Consider the following 12,500-nt stretch of genomic DNA (forward strand, 5'->3'; position numbering starts at 1 on the left):
GCAAATTTGATCTAAGAGATCTCAAGATGTGTTTTAAGTATTAAACTATATTTAACTCGACACAGTGAACTAAAAATGTATGTTTATATATTTACACCCGAGACGCGACACAAGCATGTCTGATGCTGGTGTTCATTGAGGGTCCTTAAACAAGCCCTCATAATAAATCTCCAACTATATATTGAGTTATTGTTATATTTGGGGCTTTCTCAGCAAATATTTGTATATGCGATTAAATGTGATTAATCGCGATTAATTAATCGGTACATAATGTAATTAATTCAATTAAAAATCGATTGACAGCCCTAATAATTACATATATAAATTATTTATTTTATACACTTTTTTATTTTCATTTGTTTGTTTTATTTAAATAATAATAATAATTATTATATATATATAAATTATTTATTTTATATACACATTTTTACAAATAAATATTCAAACAAAATTAATTTGTTTGTTTTATTTAAATAATAATAATTATAAATAAATTATTTATTTTATATACTTTTTATTTTTCATTTGTTTGTTTTATTTAAATAATAATAATAATAATTATATATAAATTATTTATTTTATATACTTTTTTATTTTTCATTTGTTTGTTTTATTTAAATAATAATATATATATATTTAAATTATTTATTTTTTATTCTTTTTGAAATATTTAATTCACTGTATTATCCAAAAAATACTATTACCACATGGTTATTAAATATATAAACTTTTTTTTTATTACTTAGCAAAAAGTAGTATCATGATATATACAGTTACTGTGATATGAAATAAAAAAGAGATTGCACTGCAGTGAACTGACACATACCATGTCTGCCAGACCAACATACAGGAAGAGACCAGCAGTCACAGCCGAAATCCACTCTGTGGCGACGGTCTCCGTTGAGACAGACAATGCGATGTACAGTCCAATGAAGGAGGTGAGAGTGCTGCCCAAATTCAACAACAGGGCATTCTTCACTGACACCCCGCAGTGTAAGAGGATCGCAAAATCACCTGGGACAGACAAGAACGTTTTTGGTGAAGTTGTCAGATGTTTCTCCCTGAAGAGACCTCAACAATGAGATCTCAACATAAACTCATTTCTCATCAAATTCTCCCAAGAGCAAATGATGAGCCGTGCTATTCAAATTAAAGCTCAAGACTTTCACTGTAAGACAACAAGCGTCTCATTTCAGTCTATTGTAACGCAGGAATTTTAGAAGGAACATCAAAGACAAATTTGAGACATAAATGAGACATAACTGAGAATCCCATGAGATCACCTGATGTCTGAGATTTTGTCCGGACATTTTGAACTTTGTTATTATTCAAGGAGTAATTTCTGAGACATCACTGATACTTAAATTAATCATACATTAAAAAAAAAAATTCAATTTCAATTTCATTAAAAAAAAATTTGTCTATTTTTTAAGATTTACACATTTCAATTTCATTACAAAATTCCATAAAATTGTATTTTAATAAAAAATGTTGTCTATTTTTTAAGATTTACACATTTCAATTTCATTACAAAATTCCATAACATTTTATTTTAATAAAAAAAAATTTGGTCTATTTTTTAAGATTTACACATTTCAATTTCATTACAAAATTCCATAACATTTTATTTTAATAAAACATTTTTTTGTTATTTTAATAAAAAAAAATTTATACAAATAAAAATATATATTTTGAATTTTATATTTAAAATATTTTATAATAAACACTTTTTTGTACCTAAACTCCTTTAAATCTCCATGAGCTATGAAAGAGCTATAATAGTTACATTTGCACCCTTTCATTATAGAGTTTTGACCATGTATTAATCCGAATTCATCTTATGCTGAATTAAAAGAAGTGAAAATATTAAAGGAATCATTTGCTAGCATAATGAGGTGTGCAACTTTATTATTATGGAAAAGATGGTACAGCAACATATGAGACATTACATCACTACATAGCCATAATAATATGCTCATGACTAAATATCATGTTTGCACAGAAAGCACGAGGAAATTATACTCTATAAGGTCTATGCTTACAGCTGTCAATGATATATAGTTAGTGTTTATCTGGCACTTCTTCACAGCTGACTTTATGGTCAACAGCTATGTGTGTGTGCGTCTGTCTCTGGAAGTGTCACTGTATATGTGTGTCAATAACTCTCATAACCTGAGCTGTCTATATAGGTGGCAGTTTAAGGCATCATAGGTGCGCTCCAGATGCAAAGGCTAGACGCTATGCAACACAGGTGTCTCGAGATGCGTTTTTGAACACTGCTATATGCAACACAGAATTTAAATTAATTTAAACAGACTCAATGCTGTTCACAAGACTCTAGACTGTCATTTAAGGGTTAAACTTCTGCCGCACCGAGTCACGTGACACAACAGCGTGCTACTGATTTGAATGTGAAGCGCTCCTACGTTTCTGGAACGCCCAATTCCCACTACTTAGTAGGTCCTTGTGGTGGCATAGTGACTCTGCGTGGCGGAGGACGAATCTCAGTTGCCTCCGCATCTGAGATCGTCAATCTGCACATCTTATCACGTGACTTATTGAGTGCGTTACCGTGGAGACCTAGTGCGCGTGGAGGCTTCATGCTATTCTCCACGGCATCCACGCTCAACTCACCACACGCCCCATTGAGAGCGAGAACCACATTATAGCGACCACGAGGAGGTTACCCCATGTGACTCTAGCCTCCCTAGCAACCGGGCCAATTTGGTTGCTAAGGAGACCCAGCTAGAGTCACTCAGCACACCCTGGATTCAAACTCGTGACTCCACGTGTGATAGTCAGCGTCAATACTCAAAAGAGTCTCTCAAAAGAGTACAAGCACTAGATTTCTCACCCAACTCGTGTGGCAGCTCGTGACAGAGTACTGCCAGTGATGTGGCCAGCCCCGATCGCCACGACACGGAGAAAGCAGCGCCGACTGCCAGACCGTCCGCAAAGTTATGGATGCTGTCGCCAATGGTGATCATATAGGGAAGCAAACGCTGTTCTGAAAGAGCATCAAAAAGACAGACATGTTCATCAAAAAGGGGCCCAATGAGATGTTATGAAAGTAGCACCTGTCTGGGTCATTAGAGCTAAAACGGGTCATTTTACTCCCTTGAATGTGCGTCATGTGTAATTTAGGTGCAGAATATGTGATTAAAGTGGTGTATAATCATTAACAGAGCCAAGAAACCAGCATGGACTTGTGGCGATACCAGTCGTGGTTTGTCTCACCTCTTTTGAGGACAGCAGGTTTGAAAAAGGACTTCTCGTTTTTTTCAGTGTCCACCTACAATTTATAGAAACTTCATTTACAGCCGACACACTCAAAGTTACATTGATGCACCGCAAACAGGATTTTCATAAACGGCACTTTTGTTTTCCAGGAAAAATATCAAAACATCCTTAAATATAAACATAGATTTGTTTACTCACTTTTCTTGTTTTAAGCACAATTCTGACAAACATTTGTGATTTAAAATGATTTAGAAAAAAATTGCTGATTATTAACTTCATAAACATTATAAAATACTTCAATAAAAGTAAATAAATCAAATAAAATTACTTAATTCAAGAGACATTCTATAAAAACTATTCTTGTTATCTTTGCTTTCAATTAAATAGATCTTGTTTTAAGATTTATAGTTATTTTTACCGTAAATAAAGATAATAATATTAGTTAAGAATATATATATATATATATAGTGATTTCATTAATTAATATTATTTTCCTGTTTTATCAATTTCCCCAAACAAAGGTTTAATAATTTGAACAAACAAAAGTATTAAACTTCAGCACTCTACATATTAATAAATAAATACATTAGTTAATAAATAACATACATATAAATAAATAAATAAATACATTATATATATATAAATAAAGACATTATATATATAAATAAATAAATGATATTATATATATATATATATATATATATATATATATATATATAAATAATATATATAAATAAATACATTATATTTATAAATAAAGACATTATATATATAAAATAAATAAATGATATAATATATATATATATATATATATATATATATATATATATATATATATATATATAAATAATATATATAAATAAATACATTATATTGATAAATAAAGACATTATATATATAAATAAATAATATATATGTATATTTATTTATTTATTTTTTCATATTTATTATTTGTAGAGTCTTGAAGTGTATTACTTGGGGTTTGTTCAAATGACTAAATATGTTTGGGGAAACATTGGAGGACTCAAAGAGCACGCTTCAAATCATGATTTCATTCTGATTTCAGTTTTACTTTCACAATGTCCTACATGACAAAATTGTAATACTGTGTCACTGGTTGTGCATTGACGTTTGTACGGACGGTTTGTCTCACCAGATCAGCTTGTGAGTTCGAGTGTTTGTTCTGTTTGTCTCTCTGGAACATCTGCAGAACTTTGCCGTGATCACAGTGATGCAGATCCGACTCCTCCTGCAACACAATACAACAACACTGATTTACAACCTCTCACAGGTCTCATCTCTAGTAACACATCTTCATTTATTAACAGCTTAACTTCGGTCTGATCCTCACACAAAGCTTTCGTATGACTTCAGAAGACTTGGAGTATAATGCACGAGTTGCATATTAACTACTTTTAAGTGCCGTTTATTACCGACGTGAAGGAACTATCCATTTAATAATAATTACGTATAACAAAAGACTCACTCCATCGTGATGGTGGTGATGTTCTCCACGTGTAATGATGGAGAAGATGGTTTCCATCACGTAGAAGAAATAGATGCCTCCAATGAGTACCAGGAGTTTGTACACAAAGTGTAAGTTGTCTTCAGAGTGGTTGTTATTGCTTCCGTCATCATGAATGTGAAGACCCAAGACCTACACAAACATGCACACAAACAATCGTTCACAGAGGACTCACGAAGCAAATGACCTCTAATCAAAAACATTGTTGTTTCTTCTCAGCAATCCTGTTATTTTCCACTGCGCACAATGACATGTTGTGACAGGGCTGTAGTTATGTTAAATAAAAACTCCCGTTAAACTATACGGACCTGCGGCGGGTCCAAAGGGGGGCACTGTATCGCAAAAACGTTTACGCTTAAAACATTAAAGTCTCCATATATGAAAGTCAGGCAAATTACATGTCATTTGAAAGCTTAGAATTTTTACTTTTAATAAATAACCATCACTGCTGCAGTTATGTCACTTAAAATAACAAAATAAGGCCTCAAATCATTCGCGGTGAAAATTAGCGCCCCCTAGAGGTAATGGGGTATAAACGTTTATATAAAAATGAAAGTTCTTCCCATAGCACATAAATGGTCATGTCATATATCAAATTAAAGATCTCACTCTCAGGAATGTGACTGTATAGTTTATTGTGTTGCACTAATACCACAGTTTGAAAGATTTTTAAAAGTATCACAAAGTGACATATGATTTCTGTAAGCCTTCAAATACAAATGTCTCGTTTATGTGACGATAACTGCTACTGTAAGCCACAAATATATATAAAACGTATATCTATTTTTACCTTAGGAAGATCTGCAAAAAATGAGCCATTGTTTACTCATCTGTGAGCTTGTTTGTGTGAATAATCCAATGTTATATTTTAGATGTCCTGTCAGAGAGCATTCTCTTTAATTACAAATTACACACTGATTTAATAAATATATATTTTTTAAAGAATTAATCTCAGCTGGTTTGTCGCATAAACTCACACGTTTTATTATTGAAATGTGATTTAAAAAAATACAAAATCCTATTCCTTGCTCTGAAGACTGATGGATGCTCACCGCAGGCAGGAGATGCAACAGCGCGTCACCGGTCAGCGACCCCACAGCGAGACTGATGCAGAACTGAAGGCAGAGCTCAAACACTTGAGTACAGGCGGAAAACAACAGCACCACAATCCCAAACATGGCCATTAGACAGATGATAAGGTTGGCGAGGGTGGCATATCCATATCCTGCACACAAACAACTCATTGATTGTATAAGACAACACATTCTTAGAGCTGAGTGAAGAACAGCATTGTGTTTGTGTTGATCACAGGTGTGCCGTTCAGACTGTACATTTCAGAAAGTGCCAGCATTATATAATATATTACAATATATAATATTCATTTATTTTACTTTATATTATATTATATTATATTATATTATATATATTTTATATTATTTTTATTTTACTTTATATTATATTATATTATATTATTTTTATATTATTTTATTTTACTTTATCCATCCATCCATCCATCTTCAACCGCTTATCCGAAGTCGGGTCGCGGGGGCAGCTGCTCCAGCAGGGGGCCCCAAACTTCCCTATCCCGAGCCACATTAACCAGCTCTGACTGGGCGACCCCGAGGCGTTCCTAGGCCAGTGTGGAGATGTAATCTCTCCACCTAGTCCTGGGTCTTCCCCGAGGCCTCCTCCCAGCTGGACGTGCCTGAAACACCTCCCTAGGGAGGCGGCCAGGGGGCATCCTTACCAGATGCCCAAACCACCTCAACTGACTCCTTTCAACGCAAAGGAGCAGCGGCTCTACTCCGAGCTCCTCACGGATGACTGAGCTCCTCACCCTATCTCTAAGGGAGAAGCCCGCCACCCTTCTGAGGAAGCCCATTTCGGCCGCTTGTACTCGCGACCTAGTTCTTTCGGTCATGACCCAACCTTCATGACCATAGGTGAGGGTAGGAACGAAAATTGACCGGTAGATCGAGAGCTTTGCCTTTCGGCTCAGCTCTCTTTTCGTGACAACGGTGCGATAGAGCGAGTGCAATACCGCCCCTGCTGCCCCGATTCTCCGGCCAACCTCCCGCTCCATTGTCCCCTCACTCGTGAACAAGACCCCGAGGTACTTGAACTCCTTCACTTGGGGCAAAACCTCATTCCCTACCTGGAGTACGCACTCCATCGGTTTCCTGCTGAGAACCATGGCCTCAGATTTAGAGGTGCTAATCCTCATCCCAGCTGCTTCACACTCGACTGCCAAGCGATCCAGTGAGAGCTGAAGGTCACGGACCGATGATGACATGAAGACAACATCATCTGCAAAAAGCAGCGATGAGATCCCCAGCCCACCGAACCGCACACCTTCCCCACCCCGACTACGCCTCGATATCCTGTCCATGAATATCACAAACAGGATTGGTGACAAAGCGCAGCCTTGGCGGAGACCAACCCCCACATGGAATGAACTCGACTTTGTGCCGAGGACCCGGACACAGCCCTCGCTTTGGACGTACAGGGATTGGATCGCCCTAAGAAGGGACCCCCCACCCCGTACTCCCGCAGCACCTCCCACAGTCTCTCCCGGGGGACCCGGTCATACGCCTTCTCCAGATCCACAAAACACATGTAGACCGGATGGGCATACTCCCAGGCCCCCTCCAGGATCCTTGCGAGAGTAAAGATCTGGTCCGTCGTTCCACGACCAGGACGAAAACCGCATTGTTCCTCTTCAATCTTACTTTATATTATATTATATTATTTTATATTTTATATTATATTATTTTATTTTACTTTATATTATATTATATTATATTATATTATATTATATTACATTATTTTATTTTACTTTTATATTATATTATATTATATTATATTATATTATATTATATTATATTATATTATATTATATTATTTTATATTATATTATATTATATTATATTATTTTATTATATTATATTATATTTATATTTTACTTTTATATTATATTATATTATATTATATTATTATTATTTTTATATTATATTATTTATATTATATTATTATTATATTATATTATATTATTTTATTTTATTTTTACTATTATATTATATTATATTATATTTATTTTTATTTTACTATTATATTATATTATATTATATTATATTATATTATATTTATTTTATATTATATTATTTTATTATTATATTATATTATATTATATTATATGTATATTATATTATATTATATTTTATTTTATATTTTACTTTATATTATATTATACTATATTATATTATTTTATATTTTACTTTATATTATATTATATTATTTTATATTATATTATTTTATTTTATTTTTATTTTACTTTATATTATATTATATTATTTTATTTTATATTATACTTTATATTATATTATATTATATTATTTTATTTTATTTTATATTATATTATATTATATTATATTATATTATTTTATATTATATTATTTTATTTTATTTTATTTTACTTTATATTATATTATATTATATTATATTATATTATATTATTTTATATTATATTATTTTATTTTACTTTATATTATATTATATTATTTTATATTATATTATTTTATTTTATTTTACTTTATATTATATATAATCTAGGGGACCGACAGCGCATTGTTATTTTGTTAACTAATATAGAAATAAAATAAAAAGAGAATACTGGAAAAAACTGAAACTAAAATATTTTTCAGAACTCCAAAACTAAATAAAAAAACAAGACAAAATATCTCAAATTAATTTTAGTTTTTGGCATAATATGGTGAATATGGGCAAAGTGGGACACTTTTGGGAATTTTCCATTTCTTGACACTTTAAATTATGATCAAAATGACACATAATTAATGAAACCTTTAAAGAAAGTTCAGGATGTCCTCTACTGAAGAAAGACTTACTGCTGGGAAGTGGAACTTTTGAAGACCCTCTTTTTACCAAATCCCAGATTTTTTAAGCAGTAAAGAGGGACAGAGGAAAAATTATTCTCTAGAAATGTGTATATTTTCTTATACACTTTTACATCATACAGTAAATCATAATTTATCATAATTCATTTACAAGCATTACAGCTAAACTTTTTCTGTCATTTTCTTTTCCGTTGTTTTTCCCACCAGTGGTCATGAAATGAGCTCTGCCACACATCCCAAAGTGAAATCATCCATTTAAAACATCAAAACGTTATAGGGACAGTACACCCGAAAAATGAACATTCTCATCATTTACTCACCCTCATGCCATCCCAGATGTGTGACTTTCTTTCTTCTGCAGAACACAAATGAAGGTTTTTAGCAGAATGTTTCAGCTCTGTGGGTCCATACAATGGAAGTGAATGGTGACCAGAACTTTGAAGCTCCAAAAATCACATAAAGGCAGCATTATAGTAGTCCATAAGTGGTTTAATCCATGTCTTCAGAAGTAAGCTAGTAATCAGTTTTGGATGAGAACAGACCAAAATGTAACTACTTCTGCACTGTACATCTTGCAATCGCAGTCTGTCAATCATGATTTCAAGCTCGATTACACTTCCTGGTACAGTTGGCAGACTGCCAGCTTGAAATCACGATCGCCAAGGAGACTGCTGATGTCAAGATTTACAGTAAAAAAGGGCTTACATATTGATCTGTTTCTCACCCACACGTATCATATCACTTCTGAAGACATGGATTAAACCACTGGATTATTTTATGCTGCCTTTATGTGCTTTTTAAAGCTTCAAATTTCAAGCCACCATTCACTTGCATTGTATGGACCCACAGAGCTGAGATAGTCTTCTAAAAATCTTCATTTGTGTTCTGCAGAAGATAGAAAGTCAGATATCTGGGATGGCATGAGGGTGAGTAAATGATGAGAGAGTTTTCATTTTTGGGTGTACTGTCCCTTTAAGAAAAAGTCTCCTTCTGATCTCATCACTGGTCAGGAGAAACAATTGTTTCTGAATGTGATAACTAAACGACTAAAGTCTGAAAGTGCTCATCATGTGATGTCATCAGAACAGTTTACTCACTCTCTGCGGCGCTGAGCGAGTCAGGTGTCGCTGGACTGGGACTGATCTGAGAACAGCCTCCATTGAGAATCTGTTGAATCAGGGCAGGACTGAGCTGTGTGAACTGATCTCGGGTCAGCGCTGTGGAGTTCATGCGGTAGATCCTTAGAAGATCTTCAGCACTGAAACACGTCTGCACATGAAACACAGCAGGTCTTAATCAGCGTCTATATTCAATGCAACATCACTCTTTCCTTGTGCGACATTGCTTAAATGCATATAGTAAACTAAAGTTATTCTCCTATTAAAACCACGATTATGTTTAGAGTTTGCTTAAACTTTCCCACTACTTAGTAGGTCCTCGTGGTGGTGCGGTTATCTCAATCCGGGTGGTGGAGGACAAGTCTCAATCGCCTCCGCGTCTGAGACCGTCAATCGGCACATCTGATCACGTGACTCGTTGTGCATGACACCGTGGAGACTCACAGCATGTGGAGGCTCATGCTACTCTCCACGATCCACACACAACTCACCACACGCCCCATTGAGAGAACCACTAATCACCACCACGAGGAGGTTACCCCATGTGACTCTACCCTCCCTAGCAACCGGGACAATTTGGTTACCCCATGTGACTCTACCCTCCCTAGCAACCGGGACAATTTGGTTACCCCATGTGACTCTACCCTCCCTAGCAACCGGGACAATTTGGTTACCCAATGTGACTCTACCCTCCCTAGCAACCAGCCAATTTGGTTACCCCATGTTACTCTACCCTCCCTAGCAACCGGGACAATTTGGTTACCCCATGTGACTCTACCCTCCCTAGCAACTGGCCAATTTGGTTACCCCATGTGACTCTACCCTCCCTATCAACCAGTCCAATTTGGTTGCTAAGGAGACCCGACTGGAGTCACTCAGCACGCCATGGATTCAAACTCACGACTCCAGTCGTTTTGATTTTGTGCGATTTCACCATCTTGCACTATTATTCCGAGTGAGACCAGGTTAGTCTAACTACTGCAGGAATAATTACCACATCCCAGCTGCTATTGCTACGGTGACCCTCTGGATGACTTTTTTTACGGGTCATCCTGCGGTGGGATTCAGCATCGAGATGGTCTTCGTCATGGTCGTGTTCCTCTCCGCCCAGGTTTAAGGTCTTCAGAAGCTCTTCAAAATCTGCGAAAGATAAAATCCCCCGCACAGGTTTAAAACAAATGTTACATCATATTTAAAACACGAATGATTCATGATGATTCATCCGGTTGAAATGACAATATTGGTGGGAATCTATTGCAGGACTCTCAAACATTCACACCATGAAGGGTGAGATGATCGGAGCCAAACAGGTTGAAGATGTAATCCATGAAGTACTCTTGCTCAGGCAGGACGCGCGCCCTCATACAGTCTCCACGCAAGGCGTGATACACGATGTTTCCAAACACGGCATCCAGATCGACATGCGTGTGGTCTCCGTGATCGTCGCTGCTCTCTTCAAGGATGTCATTCAGAGAGAGACACGGCTACAAATGAGGATGAACACATGACAGATGAGTCGTCAACATGAGCTGTCAATCATGTGTCATTTCACATTGTGTCTTTTGAGCCTCGCTGTAAGTCTCTTAATATGAGTGAAAAGTGGTGTTTGTAGGACCTTGTGATTTTCGAGATGTGGAATCTTGGAATTGTGTCATTACATTTTAAATTAAAGGAATGTTCCGGGTTCAATACAAGTTGAGCTTAATCGACAACATTTGTGGCATAATATTGATTACCACAAAAAAATATATTTTTTTATTTATGCACAAATGTGTGTTCCAGTGAGGCACTTACAATGGAAGTCAATGGGGGGCCAATTTTTGGAGAGTTTAAAGGCAGAAATGTGATGCTGATAATTGTATAAATGCACTTACATTAATATTTCTGTTAAAACTCTTGTATTATTTGAGCTGTGAAGTTGTTTAAATTGTAATTTTTACGGTCGTCTAAGGGTTTATAGCACCATGGGAACTTTACACAGAAATGGTTACACTCCCAAAAATTATTTAAATATTTATGCATTTTAATTTCATTTAAAAAACTGAATTAAGTAAAAATTATAATGATAAAAATATTAAAATTATAAAATAATTTATAATTTAACAATTATATAATTTTTATGATTAGAATTATAAAAATATTTAAAGTTTAATTCATAATAAAATAAAATAAAAAATTCCACAATACAATTTGATGGAATTTTGTTATGAAATTTAAATGCGTAAAACATAAAAATAGGCTAAAATATTATTTTGATGAAAATCCTGTTAACACACATATTGTTGTGTATATACTTTTAATGTTTACAGATGAAACCCCATTGACTTCTATTGTAAGTGTCTCACTGTAACACACATTTGTGTAAGAAAAGGAGGAACGAGTCGAAATTAACATTATTCCATTGAGATTAACTTGTATTGAACCCGGAATATTTAACTGAAATTGGGATGAAATAAGTGACAATTTGACAATCAAATAATGAATACTTAAATAAAAATATGGCCAAGTATGAGTGTTAAACTGAAGACTCAGAGACTGAATGAAATAAATATATAGTCTGCATGTGCTACACGCCTCTGAATCAATTCACTCAGTTTCCCGTCAAAATAAAAGCTTGATTCAACTGGATGCGTGAAAATGATGACAATATAAAATAAATATACTACTTCTGTAGAGACAAAGATCATTTTCATTGTTATACTAATA

At 34.5% G+C, this 12,500-nt stretch overlaps 1 protein-coding gene across 2 annotated transcripts in view; it reads right to left on the bottom strand.

Moving 5' to 3' along the window:
• The window catches only part of slc39a4 (solute carrier family 39 member 4), a 19,831-nt gene that overhangs the window by 693 nt on the left and 6,638 nt on the right, over positions 1-12,500 (bottom strand). For both annotated transcript variants that reach the window (XM_052093463.1, XM_052093462.1), the window contains 9 exons: positions 11,074-11,278; positions 10,789-10,934; positions 9,774-9,945; positions 5,818-5,990; positions 4,727-4,897; positions 4,394-4,489; positions 3,238-3,292; positions 2,855-3,007; positions 827-1,014 (listed from right to left, as the gene is read on the bottom strand). In XM_052093463.1, coding sequence (XP_051949423.1) covers positions 827-1,014; positions 2,855-3,007; positions 3,238-3,292; positions 4,394-4,489; positions 4,727-4,897; positions 5,818-5,990; positions 9,774-9,945; positions 10,789-10,934; positions 11,074-11,278 — 1,359 coding nt within the window. The remainder of the gene's footprint in view (positions 1-826; positions 1,015-2,854; positions 3,008-3,237; positions 3,293-4,393; positions 4,490-4,726; positions 4,898-5,817; positions 5,991-9,773; positions 9,946-10,788; positions 10,935-11,073; positions 11,279-12,500) is intronic.

The sequence above is a fragment of the Xyrauchen texanus genome, chromosome 26 (genome assembly GCF_025860055.1).
Source record: "Xyrauchen texanus isolate HMW12.3.18 chromosome 26, RBS_HiC_50CHRs, whole genome shotgun sequence".
Lineage (NCBI taxonomy): Eukaryota > Metazoa > Chordata > Actinopteri > Cypriniformes > Catostomidae > Xyrauchen > Xyrauchen texanus.